The sequence below is a fragment of the Rhinolophus hipposideros genome (assembly GCF_964194185.1).
Source record: "Rhinolophus hipposideros genome assembly, chromosome: X".
NCBI classification, from domain to species: domain Eukaryota; kingdom Metazoa; phylum Chordata; class Mammalia; order Chiroptera; family Rhinolophidae; genus Rhinolophus; species Rhinolophus hipposideros.
In genome coordinates, this window is record NC_138046.1 from 4,892,397 (window position 1) to 4,905,844 (window position 13,448).

At 40.4% G+C, this 13,448-nt stretch overlaps 1 protein-coding gene across 1 annotated transcript in view; it reads left to right on the plus strand.

Annotated features, from left to right (window-relative positions):
* EDA2R (ectodysplasin A2 receptor) overlaps positions 1-11,190 on the plus strand; it is a gene marked incomplete at its 3' end in the record, with an annotated part of 40,761 nt that extends 29,571 nt beyond the window's left edge. Inside the window, exons 4-7 of the mRNA XM_081042883.1 lie at positions 5,432-5,610; positions 6,147-6,232; positions 7,870-8,031; positions 10,814-11,190. Of these exons, the coding sequence (XP_080899009.1) occupies positions 5,432-5,610; positions 6,147-6,232; positions 7,870-8,031; positions 10,814-11,190 (804 nt within the window). The remainder of the gene's footprint in view (positions 1-5,431; positions 5,611-6,146; positions 6,233-7,869; positions 8,032-10,813) is intronic.
* Between the last annotated feature and the right edge of the window lie 2,258 nt (positions 11,191-13,448).

The following is a 13,448-nucleotide window of genomic DNA, read 5'->3' on the forward strand; positions in this document are numbered from 1 at the left end:
AAATGTTGGTATGTTGTGTTTTGATTTTAATTGATCTCTAAGTAATTTCTAGTTTCCCTTGTAATTTTTTCTTGGCCCATTGGTTGTTTAAGAACATAGTATATAATTTCCACATATTTGTACATTTTGCAGTTTTCCTTCTGTTATTGATTTATAGTTACATTCTCTTATGGTCAGAAAAGACACTGCATTATTTCAGTCTTTTAAAATTAATTGAGACTTGTTTTGTAACCTGACATATAGTCTATCCTGTAGAATATTCCATGTGCCATTGAGAAGAATGTGTGTTCTTTTGCTGGGTATAGTGCCGTTTGAATTGATACCCATTTAACCTCCGTGTCAGTTAGGTTTAGTTGGTTTGTGGTGTTTTCAAAGCCCTCTATATCATTGTTGATCTCTCTAAATATTCAAACCATTATTGAAAATGGTGTACTGAAGTCTACAGATAGTTTCATAAAACTGCTGTTGCTCACTTAAATTCTGCCAAGGTTTGCTTCATAGATTTGGGGGCTCTGTTATTAGTATATAAGTTTTCATACTTGTTATATTTTCTGGATGTATTAACCCTTTATTAATATATAATGTCCTTCCTTGTCTCTTGTAGAAGTTTTTAAAGACTATTTTGTGTGACATCAGTATAGACACCCCAGGTCTCTTTTCACCACACATGGAATATGTTTTTCATCCTTTCACTTTCAACCTATTTGTGTCTTTGGATCTAAAGTGAATCTCCTGTAGATAGCATATAAGTGGATCATGGTTTTTTTGTTTTGTTTATAACCTAGTCTCCCAATCTGCCTTTGGAGAGTTTAATCAATTGGTCTGAAGAGTAATACTATAAGAGAGTACTTCTGATATTTTATTTGTTGTATGTATGCTTTATACCATTTTCTGTCCCTTATTTTCAACATCACTGCATTATTTGGTGATAGATGATTTTTTTTTCATTGAGAAATTTTAATTCTTTTATTTCTTTTGTGTTTATTTTTAGATAATTTATTCAGGGTTACCATGTGGCTTTCACTTAACATTCTAAATTTTAACAATGCAATTTGAATTGATGCCAATTTAACTTCAATAGCATACAATAACTCTACTCTTATACAGCTTCATCTCACCTTCCTTTATGTTGTTGTTGTCACTTTTATTATCTTAATCATTGTGTGCCCAATAACAGATTTATAATTATTATTTTATTTTTAAAATCATACAGGAAATAACAGGTGGAGTTAAAAACCAAAAATGCAATCATGTTGCCTTCTGTTTGTCCATATATTTACCTTTACCAGGGATATTTATTTCTTTGTATGGCATTGATTTACTACTATCTAGTGTCCTTTGATTTTAACCTGAAAATTTCCTTTAGTATTTCTTGTATTACAGGTATAGTGGCATCAAACTCCCTCTGTTTTTGTTTATCTAGGAATGTTTTCATTTCTCCCTCATTTTTGAAGGATACTTTTGCTGGATATATTATAGAATTATTGGTTAACAATTTATTTATTTTGACACTTAAATATGTCATCTTATTGCCTTCTAGCCTCCACAGTTTCTGAAGAGAAATCAACTTTTAATCTTATTAAGGATTCTTTGTACTTTACAAGTTGTTTTTCTCTTGCTGCTTCAAGATATTATCTTTGTCTTTAGTTATCCATGTTTTGTTTATAATATGTTTTAGTATAGATCTCTGAGTTTTTCCTACTTGAAATTCGTTGAGCATTGTGGATGTATTTGTTTATGTCTTTCATCAAATTTGGGAAATTTTCAGTATTATTTCTTTAAATATTCTTTCTTCTCCTCCATTTTTCTCTTTTCCTTCTTGGATTCCTATAATGCATATGTTACTCTATATTACAACCTCTTAGGTTTTGTTTACTTTCTTCATCATCTTTTGTTTTTATCCTCTTTATAATTTCAACTGTCCTGCCTTCAACTTTGCTCATTATTTCTTCTTCCTGCTCAGATCTGCTGTTGAACAAGTCTAGTGAATTTTTTCATTTGTTATTTTATTTTTCAGCTGCAGTATTTATGTTTGGATTCTTTTTACAATTTTTTTCTTTACTGATATGCCCATTACATTCATACATTTATTTCCTGATTTTTCTTTAGTTTTTTGTCCATGTTTTTCTTTGAACATACTTTTTTTACCTGTCTTCTTTATTATTATTATTATTATTATTATTATTAGTTTCAGGTGTACAAAACAAGTAATAGATAGACATTTATACCCCTCACAAAGTGATAACCCCCTCCCCCAATCTACTATCCCTCTGACATCGCACACAGCCATTACATTTCCACTGTCTCTATTCCTTATATTGCACTCCACTTCTTGTGAATGAATATATATATATATATATATATATATATATATATATATATATATATATAATTTTAGTTGACATTCATTATTATTCAGCTTTAGCTTCAGGTGCAGTGATCAGGCATCTACACCAACCCTGAAGTGGTCTCCCTAATAAGACAAGTGTGAACATATTTAAGACAGTACTTTTAGTCTTTGTCTAGTAAGTCTAATGTCTACACTTCCTCAGGAACAGTTTCGGTCAATTGTATTTGTTCCTTTAAAATGACACGTACATTCCTGTTCCTTTGTATGTCTTGTGATTTTGGTGGTGTTGTTGTTGAAAACTGGTCGTTTTTTAAATTATAATGTGGTAATTCTGGAAAGCAGATTTCCCCCCTTGTCCACATTTAGCTTCTTTTTTCTTTATTTGTTAAAGGCCATAGTAGTCTATTTCTTTAGGTATTTTTCCAAAACATATTTTTATAAAGACTGTATTCCTTGCCACACATGGTCACTGAAATCTGTGTTCATTTAGATTGTGTTCACTTAATATTTTGACAGAGATTTCCTTGAGTGCCAGGAGTTTAAAAAAACCAAACAACATCAGCAACCAAAAAAAGAGAGAGGAAAAAAACCACACACACCCCTCCAAGTCTTTGCAGATTGGTTCTGTACTGAAGCCCTCCTTCAACACTTAGCCAAATTTACACTTAGTCTATGGATCACCAATGTGTAAGCTTTGGGTCTTTTCCAGTCTTTTCTGAGCATGTGTTTTGCTCTAGGCATATTTGTGCCTTTCTGAATCCCCTTATATGTATTTGTGCTTTTAAATGTCCTAATCTCCAAAAGAATCTCTCCCAGCTATAGCTCCAAGAATTAGGCAGTGTATTGTATGTTTTCACCCATAATTTGTTGCCCCAGGCAGCTATGGTTTGTTAAGTTTTCTTTGTAACATTTTAAAACAAATGCCCACCCCTTTTTCAGTCTGCATTCTGTATTGAGTGAAACAGAGGTGATCTCATTGTATCATTCCTTTAGGTAGCCCCCAGACAGGTTAAAACAGACATACACAATAATTTGTGAATAAGTTTTCCTCAGCTCACTCTGAAACTAGGCATAAGGGCCTCAAACTAGGAATACAGGTTGATGCCACTTCAAGATTACCTCCACTTTAGGACTGGTGCTTCTTTGGGGAGAGGGCTATGGTAAGGGCAAGTAAAAATGCCAAAAACCTTTCCTATCATTTTCAAGTTGCCTTTTTCTTGATTCAACATTAGCTTCATTTCTGTAACCCTTGACTGTTTCCAAGAGTTCTGACAACATTGATTCTGACAGTTTCTGCTTGCTTTTCTGTGTTTCTGTGAGGAAATTAAAACTTGGAGCTACCACCTCCTCCATTGTCTTGTCTGTCATTTTTAATACATTGATTTCAGCATCATCCTGGGTGTCCCTATGCACCATAAAATCAAAGTATAAAGAAAATTAAGTATATTTTACATATAAAATAAAGTATAAAGCATAAAAACAGGCATTTTGTGAGGGCCAGACCTGGGAGAGGCATACATAATTTTATTCCATTGGCTAGAAATTAGGCACATGGCTCTACGTAACTGCAGTGGGATCAGGGAATACTGGCTATGGTAGGTACAGGTTTAAAGGAGAATGAGTTTGGTGAACAACGAATCAGTTTCTGCCACAACTACTAAATAGCTAATATCCATTGATAACTAAAATTGTGTCTTTGAGAAAAAGCTATAACATATCCGGCGGGAGCCTTGCTCCTAGCTTAGAATTTCAGAGCTGGAAGAATATTTAGAAACCATCTATTTCAATCTCCTCTGATTCTCATAAGTGGGGAGGGGCTAGCCAGAGCCACTGAGTCAATACAAGACCTGAAACAAGAGCCAGCTGGATTACTCATCTCTCCACTATACCATTGGCATTCAAACATTTTTGACCATTACCAAGAGTAAGAAATATATTTTTCATTACAGTCCAACATATATTTACATATATTTTATCTGTAAAAGATTTACAAAACAATACTGAGGTAGGTAGTGATTACAGCTATTTGTCAAATATTTCCAGCTCCCCACCTTCTGGCACATTGTAGAATTGCACTTTCTTTTACTTTTGTAATTACTAATGATATGTGTGGTCAAGGATATGTAAGCAAAGTGAAATAGGAAGAGCCAGTGCACAGTTTACAATGTTACCTTTTCCCTGGTGCTCCAATCATGGCAGCACAAAGATGAAGCCTCTGTCACCCTGGGTAACCCAATGAGGAAAATATAATGCCCAGCCCCCAGTAAACCCGTGGTAGGCAAATAATGTGAATGGGAAAAAAACATGTCATGGAGGGTGTCAGGCGGGGTCTCTGGTCCCGCTCCCCACATAAGAACGCAGGACATGGTGAGGCCAAAAAGGAACACCCACGGGGCCATAGATAGGGGAGTCAAACCAATATATTCTCGCTGGCGGCTGGGCTGGAGGAACAGGAAGCAGGAGCCACACTGTTCGCAACCTGCTGTCCACTTCTCTGCAATCTGCAACCCACATTCCTCCGTGCTAACTGCAATCCTCGCTTGCCAGCCCAGCCACCATCTTCTTGGTAGCCCCCATTTTTTCTGCTAGCGTAGCCACGGCAGTTATATTAGTGGCCAATGGCTCACTGGTTACAGCTGACAGCCAACTAGCCACAGCTGATAGCCATCCAATCACAGTTGATGGCCACTTACTACCTGAGCCAGCACCTTTCTATGTGAGGCTGAGAGCCTGGAAACTGCTTTCTGGGGTTCTTTCCCCACATAACATTTGTTGCTTTAAGACACTGAGATTTGAAGTTTGCTTTTTGCCATAGCATAACCTATCCTACGCTGACTGGTGTAAATACCTAGCTTTCATATATGCTACATATGCACTCTGGTATTTGATACCATTGTTTTATTTTGTCCTATTTGAATTTTCAATGCTCGTTGCAACCTACTAAATTGATTTCATGACTTGGTAATGGGTTGCAACTTGCAGTTTGTGAAACACTACTCTGTATAATGTCTACTTGTCCCATGTCTGATACTCTCTCCGAGTTCCTGTAAAGCAGTGTTAGTAACTCCCATTTCTCTGCAGGATTGTGGCTATGGAGAGGGTGGAGATGCATACTGCACAGCCTGCCCTCCCCGCAGATACAAAAGCAGCTGGGGCCACCATCGATGTCAGATTTGCATCACCTGTGCTGTCATCAATCGCTTCCAGAAAACCAACTGCACAGCTACCTCTAATGCTGTCTGTGGGGACTGTCTGCCCAGGTGAGCCCACTTTATGAAACCAAGCTCTTCTGGGCCTTCTCTAGGCCTTGGAGTTCTCTCTCAACCTTATCACTCTCAGCCTACTTGAAATATTCTAACTCTGTATCATGATAGTTTAAACTCCTATGAGGAAGAAGCAGTGTCTTCCCAGGATGCCCCTATAAAGTGCCTAGCACATAGTCAGTCATAGATGAGTACTCAGCAGCTTTATGGGCATGCTGGCATGCTTAGCCCAGGCCCAAGATTCAAGGCAAATTTCACTGTAGACCTAAAAGAGAGTAGCACTGTCAAAGCAGTGCTCCCCTCTTTTGTGAGATTAGTTTCCCTTTTGTCTGTAGGGTGTGGTGAATGGGGGAAGAGTTGGAGTGTCTGGGACTCTGAGTCAGAATCAGACATAGAGGCAGAGAACTCACGAGGTGTGGTGGTGAGTGTTGGCTTCCAGGAGAGCAAGACTCTTAGAAGCCTATGGTCTCAGGAAGGACCTGTCCAAGGGCATTGATTGATCACCTTGCCATCCCTTGTTGCTCTGACCACAGGTTCTACCAAAAGACACGCATTGGAGGTGTGCAGGATCAAGAGTGCATCCCGTGCACGAAGCAGACCCCCACTTCTGAGGTTCAATGTGTGTATCTAGTTCTCTTCTCATTTTTCCTCCCCAACCCATTGGGTGGTAGCAAGACAGGGTAGTAAAGACTTACCCCCTCATACTCCTTTCTGTGGAGTAGATTGGCAAAGGAATCAGATTTGAATCCTGGTTTCACAATGTATTATCTGTAACCCTCTGCAAATCATTGAAATTTATTGAACCTCATTCCTCTCATCTGAAAAAAAAAGTACTAAGTCATGACAATCATTGTTTTTCATACCTTATAGGATGGTTGGGTAGGCCTAATGAAATAATAGATGTAGAAAACACCTTATAAATTATAACGTGTGTACTTGTGGATGGTGATGATGATGACAATGATGCTATGAGGTTTATAGGAGTCCCTAATGGTTAGAACTAGTAAAAGTCTCACTGAAATACTAGGATCTAGTCTATACCTATTTCACTGCCCATTTATCTGTCTGTCTGTAATTTTTATCGATCTACTATCTATATATCTACTCATGTATTCTTTTTAAATTATTGGTGTCTTTTAAATCCTAAAATATAAAATATTTCAAATATGTAGAAAGATTTTAAATGCAGGAAATATAAAAATAAAAATGATCAGTTACACAACACCCATAATTAATAAACCTTAACATTTTGCATATTTGCTTCAGATTTTTAAAAAAATAACAAAGATTCCACAGGTTTAATGGAATTCCTTTTTTCATCCTGAGTTCCATTCTTTTCCTACCTCCCCACAAGTAATCACTATCATGAAATTGTATGTATCTTGTTAGTAGGCTATGCTACAATAACAAACCCACAAATTTCAGTGATATGATACAATAAAAGTTTGTTTTGCACTATACAAAGACCTTCCTTCATCTTGTGACTACACCATTTAGACCATGTGGCTTCCAGGTTAATGGGACAGGGGAAGAGATGGAGAAGGCATACTGGCTCTTAACTACTTCAGTCTGCAAGTGACACACATTACTTCCACTTATAGTCCTTAGGCCAGAAGTACTCTGATGGCCTTACCACAAGGGTATATAGAATATGCAGGGAACCGTTTGAATTATTGCTGAGCACTGTGACTCTGCCATATTGTCAACCCATGTTTTAATTAATACTTGTATTCTTTTGTGATATACATATTATGTATATATTCATAGGAAAGACATTCTATTAGTTTATATTTTGTAACGTTTTATATAAATGATATCCAGCTATATGCTTTCTCTCCAATTTGCTTTTCCCTCTGCATTATTTATGTTAATCCATGCAGGTGTTTTAAGCGCTATATAATAATATTACATCATAGGATTATACCGTAATTTATTTATCCTGTGCCCTAATCATGAACATTTTAGTTTGTTTCCACTTCTCTAGGTTATATAACTAGATGTGACATGGAAAGACCACAAGATTTGTGCATCTTCAAATTACTGTACTAATTCCTACCATACCAGCAGTATATGCCAGTTTCTCTGCTTTGTTCTTTATGCTTTTGCCTGCTCTACAAAGAAGTAAAAGCAGCTTAGCCGCCCTAATTGGGGAAGGCCCTAGGGAGAGGGTGATGGCTTGAGGAAGACCAGGCCTAGTGTCAAGGTGACTATTGACTGCCCACACTGACTGACCTCCCCCACTTTCTTGTCTCACAGGTGCCTTCCAGTTGAGCTTAGTGAAGGCAGATGTACCCACAGTGCCCCCTCAGGAGGCCACACTTGTACTGATGAGCAGTCTGCTCGTGGTGTTTACCCTGGCCTTCCTGGGGCTCTTCTTCCTCTACTGCAAGCAGTTCTTCAACACACATTGCCAGCATGGTAAGGGTAGATGCTTTGCACATTACGTGAATCAGGAACAAGGCTCTGATTAGCAGAATAGATGAATTTTCTGGGGCTGAGATTTAATAGGCCTTCCACACTTCTGGAAAACCCCAGGGGTGGACTATCTTGGGCTGGCAATAGGAAGCATGGGACTTCAGAGATGACTGAGGCTATTGGAACCTGCTTCATTAAGGTATAGGGATTCATAAAGGAATACAGCATAATGGGAAAATCCTTGGGAAAGGAATCTGCAGGCCTGGGTTCACTGTGTAACTTTAAACAAGTCATCTAGCTTATCTGGGCCTCTTTTTCCCTAATCTTTAAAATGATAGATTGTGTTGGATTAGTTGGTTTCTAAGTTCTTTTCCAATTTTTTTCATTTCTACTAATAGGTACAGATTCGGGAACATGTCAGGAATGAAGCAAGGCTAAATGGATTTGAGATATGATTGTAATAAAAGTGGGTGAGGTCTTGCGTAACTGTATTTAGTATAGTAATAATCCAGATATGGGTAACTAAGAGCCCAGTGTCCAGTGGAGTTGACAAACTTAGACTTTTTTCCCCCAAAAAATAATGATTTTCAAAGAGGTCTCGCCCAGTCCCTAGGAGATGGCCATGTGAAATTCTAGAATGTCATATTTAAGTTGGGAACAATATTGTGAGTTGTTTTCAGCACACCTTCAGCCATCAGCCAAGAATGTGAGACAGAATGTCCATGTCACTAAGGGCAAAGATGGGAGAGGTGGGATAGTGGCTGGCTAGAACCAGGCAAGGTGTTAGAACTCCACCCAAGAGTACTGAGGCTCAGTACAGCTTAAGTGCCATCAGGGAACGGAAAGGTAGGCAGAAACACCAAAACAGGAACACAGGCTAGTGAATGATGTTGATTTAGTAAGGAAGAGGGAGGATAAAGTTTACTAGATACAGGGATGCTCAGGACTCCTCCTCAGCCCACTAGATACACAACTTTTACCTGTCTTTATTGGTATAAGAAGATCCCTGTTATATAGATCTACGTTGGTGATTTTGACTATAGGGCCTGCCAGATGATCTTCAAAAAGCCTAACAGTATGTTTCACTGTACCCCGGCTTAACTGGAGATGAATCTAGCATTTCATGGGCTTCAGGCACACAAGACTTTTATGTACTAATGAGCAGTCCCTTCATGACTTTTATCAAACTCTACTTCTCTCTCCTCTACTCTTTGGAATATTGTGGTTCTGACTTTGGAGGTCAGTTTCTCAGATAAGAGCTGTTGCCCAGTCCTTTGGCATGGGTGTGAAACATGGGCAATGAAGCATTTGAGCCCCAGGGCACAGAAAGATAAGGCACCATCTGAGAGCTGCCTGTCTCCCTCTTCTTGACTCAGAAGAGGAGAAATGGATAACCCTTATATGATTTTCCTCTGTCCTCAAGATAATAATGTAGTATGCTTTTTGGGGGATATGAGAGCAGATAGCTCCCCCAGGGTCTCCATAGGGGAAAGAGGGTTAGAAATTTTCTCATTTGAGGAAGGTGTTTATCAGGAGTCACTGACTTACATGCATACTGGAGTTGTATAGGCAAGATTAGTGCATGAAATAGATCCAACGTAAGGTGCAACAGGAAGGAGTAGGGACTGTGTGAAAGTGAAGAGTTCATCTCCTGTCAAATGGGGACTCTACTACTTAGCTCCAGATGTTTGTTATCAGGTGAGAATATTCAATGTTTCAAGATCTGGATTTTCAAGAGAAGCCAAAAATCTGGATTTTTGTATGAAATCATTTTAAGCTCTGGCAATGAGTTATAAATTAAAACACACACACACACACACACACACACACAAAGCCACAAGCACAATGTGGAAGTCAAGCAAACACACATCCCGTAGGCTCTTAGTTTTAACTTGATGTGGAATCAAACGTAGGCATGAAGAATGTATTACTATTCTCTCACCGTGGTAACAAATTACCACAAATCTGATGGCTTAAAATAACACCCATTTGTCATCTCACCATTTCCATAGATCAGAAGCTTTGTAGGCTCAGCTGAATCTCTGCTTAGAGTCTCAAAAGGTGAAATCAAGGTGTTGGAAGGGCTTTATTTCTTTCTGGAAGCTCCAGGGTACAATCCATTTCCTTGATCATTAAGGAACATGGAAGGATTCAGTTCCTTGCCTTTATATGGCTGAGGTCCCATTTCCTTGCTATCAGCTGAGCATCGTTCCCAATTTCTGGAGACCACCCACATTCTTTGGCTCATCACTCTGTTTCATTTTCAAAACTAACAATGGTGGGTTGAGTCCTTTTGATGACATATCTCTCTAACACTCTCTCTGATTCTTCTGCCTCTCTCTTCCACTTTGAAGGACACATGCAGTTACATTGGGTCCACCTGGATAATCCATGGTAATCTGTCTATTTTAAGGTCCATAATCATAATTTTATCTGCAGAGTGCTTTTTACCATATAACATAACATATATACAAGCATAACACCAGAAGATGAAGATGATTTGGGTTGGGTGTTGAAACCCTACTTCCCACAAAGGGTTTCTTTCTCTGGAGACATTGACTCTTTTCCCTTCTTCACCACCAGGTAGCCTCAATATGATACCTCAATGTAAGTGTGTTTCTCAACTGTGTCACCTCAGCCTGGTGCTAGGTGCCCTGGTCCCCAGGGAGGGGAAGGGGAGCACTAGCTCCCAGAACCTTCCTTATCTTGTACTCAGGACCAGGTGCCCTGCTGAGAGAAGCCTCTGCCTTTGGGTGACCCAGTGGCTTTCTGCTTCGAGTTGCAGGAGGTTCGCTGCAGTTTGAGGCTGACGAGGCAGCGGAGGAGGAATCTCTCTTCCCCATGCCACCTGGCCGGGAGACCAGTCCTGAGTCCCCACTGAGTGAAAGCATCTTTGAGATCCAGCCACTTAACCCCATCCTGGATGACGACAGCAGCTCGACTCGTGGCTTCCCCACCCAAGAGTCTTTTACCATGGCCTCCTGCGCCTCAGAGAGCCACTCCCACTGGGTCCACACTCCCATCGAATGCACAGAGCTGGACCTGCAAAAGTTTTCCAGCTCTGCCTCCAATACTGGAGCTGAGACCCTGGGGGGTAACACAGCTGAAAGCTCTGGAGACAGGCTGGAACTCAATGTGCCCTTTGAAGTCCCCAGCCCTTAACTCTACTGAGGTGAGCTGGAAAGGTGGGGAAGAAGGACCAGAAATTGGGGACCACCCCCAAGGAATCCTATGGAGTAATGTTATTCAGTAGGGCTAGCACTAGAGGAACAGGAAGCTAAGAACACTGATGGATGGAAGGGCAACAGTGGTGATGCTAATCTTTTGAGCCAGTCAGAAATCACATTTCTGGGCCTCCATTTGTCAAGGAAGTAGCTGGGTTGACATGACACCAGGCTCACTATCTCAGCCTTTGGCAAGCTCTCTCAGTGCCCCATTATCTAATAATTAGTTATTCAGTTATATCCCCTTGTGTGTACAAGCACGATGGCCCAGTAGAAAAATACACAGGCCTTGGCATCTGGGAGCCCTATATTTCAAAACTATCTCCATTCATTAATAGCTATGTGAACATTGTGTAAATCCCTTTACCTCTCTGAGCCTCAGGTCCTTCATCTGGAAAGTCTGGAAAGCACTGCTCACCTCTTAAGTTCTTGTCAGAGTCGAATGAGAAATGCATGTGCAAGTGCCTTTTACAATATCTGATGCATTAGAGATATTGAAACCATGTTAGTTTCTCTTTCCTTCTGTCACCCTCAGTCACAATTTACACATCCTTTCATGTCCACTACTCATTGCATCTTTATAATATCCCTTTATGGTGAGCAGGTCAAGGTTTATTAGCCTCATTTTGTAGAGGCAGGAACTGAGACACAGAGAAAGTGATTTGCTCAAAGTCACAGTCCCAGAGCAAATCAGTGGCAGAACTGGGCTGCAACCCAGGTTTGGGAGCTCTAGTCCAGAGCTTGTCCAACTCTATCAATGCAGCTAGCTATTCCATAGCCAATGTTGCTTTCTCAAAGGCTTAAGTAGTGTGAGGCAGCAGGGTGGGTAGTTTCCTACTTTTCAACTAACCAACTACCTTTCACCATCCATTTCTGTATTTCTCAAGCTGAGGTATTGTCCAGGTCCCTCAATCACACCCTCCTCCCTACACCCTACCTAGGAAAATGTGAGCATATGCAGATGAAAGCCAAGATGGCTATTAAAGCAGTCAGCCTAGATACCTTCAAGGTCACCTAGTCCAACTTACCCTCCAAGTACTCCAATCCATGCTTGAGTCCCTTTTATAACATTTCCACCAAATTTTGTGTAATTCTTGCAGACATACTTGCAATGTCAGTGAGCTCACTACTGCCCAATGTGTATTCAAACTCTGACTGGTGAATTTGACCTCAATGTAAAGAAAAACTTTGTCTCCCTATAGTACTCACCAGTGGGTCCTGGCTCTGTTCCTTGGGCCGCACAGACCTCATCTGCTTCCCCTGCCTTGTGATAGCCTTGAAGAAGTCTGAAGATAGCATCTCCTCTCTGGAAAGTACCACTTTTCGTTCCTGTAAAATATGTGGAGCTTAGAATTGAGCCCAGTTTCATGAGGAATGGTCTCACCAGTGTAGAATAGGGTAGAACTATCATTGGCCAAAACCATTTTTTTGAGGGATGGAGAGAATAGGGAGCTAGTGAGATTGCCCCACGGGTTTCTAACTTGCTCTGCTCCCTCCCTAGGTCTCTTGGGCTCCTGGCAGCCTTGCCCCGTCATTCTCCCTGGACTTTTCTGCCTTGTTCTTGTACCCCAGAAGCAGCAGGGGCCTGGGATGTTGTGTCCACAACAGCCAGTACTCTACAAATGGGACACATCCTATCCCATTCCACCAGAGAACTAATTCTTCACTATTTTCCTAAGACTGACTTGTGTCATTTCATGCTTCACTATTCTAGCTAGCCTGGAGAGCTGGATTCCCCAGCGCTGGGGCTACCAGGGATGTTCCTAGTTCAGCTTGATTATAGAGAAGACGGGAGTGACAATGAATGGGGTAGAGTTTTACTGCCTGCATCTTTGATCGGGTGGACCTGAAAAAATGGCCTCTCGGTACTCTATTGATATAGCCACCTAGCACTTTAGGGACAAAATCAAACCCTCCCCGCTTTAGATCCTCTGCACTTCTCCCTTCCCTAACACACACACACACACACACACACACACACACACCTTGGGTGAGGGACAAAAATCAAACCCTCCCTGCTTTAGATCCTCTGCACTGCTCCCTTCCCTAACACACACACACACACACACACACACACACACACACACACACACACACACACCTTGGGTGAGGATTGACACTTTTATTCTCCATTCATTTCATAGATATCCGTGACTGTGACAGCTCTGGACCTAGCCCATTTGCCAGGGTCTTTCT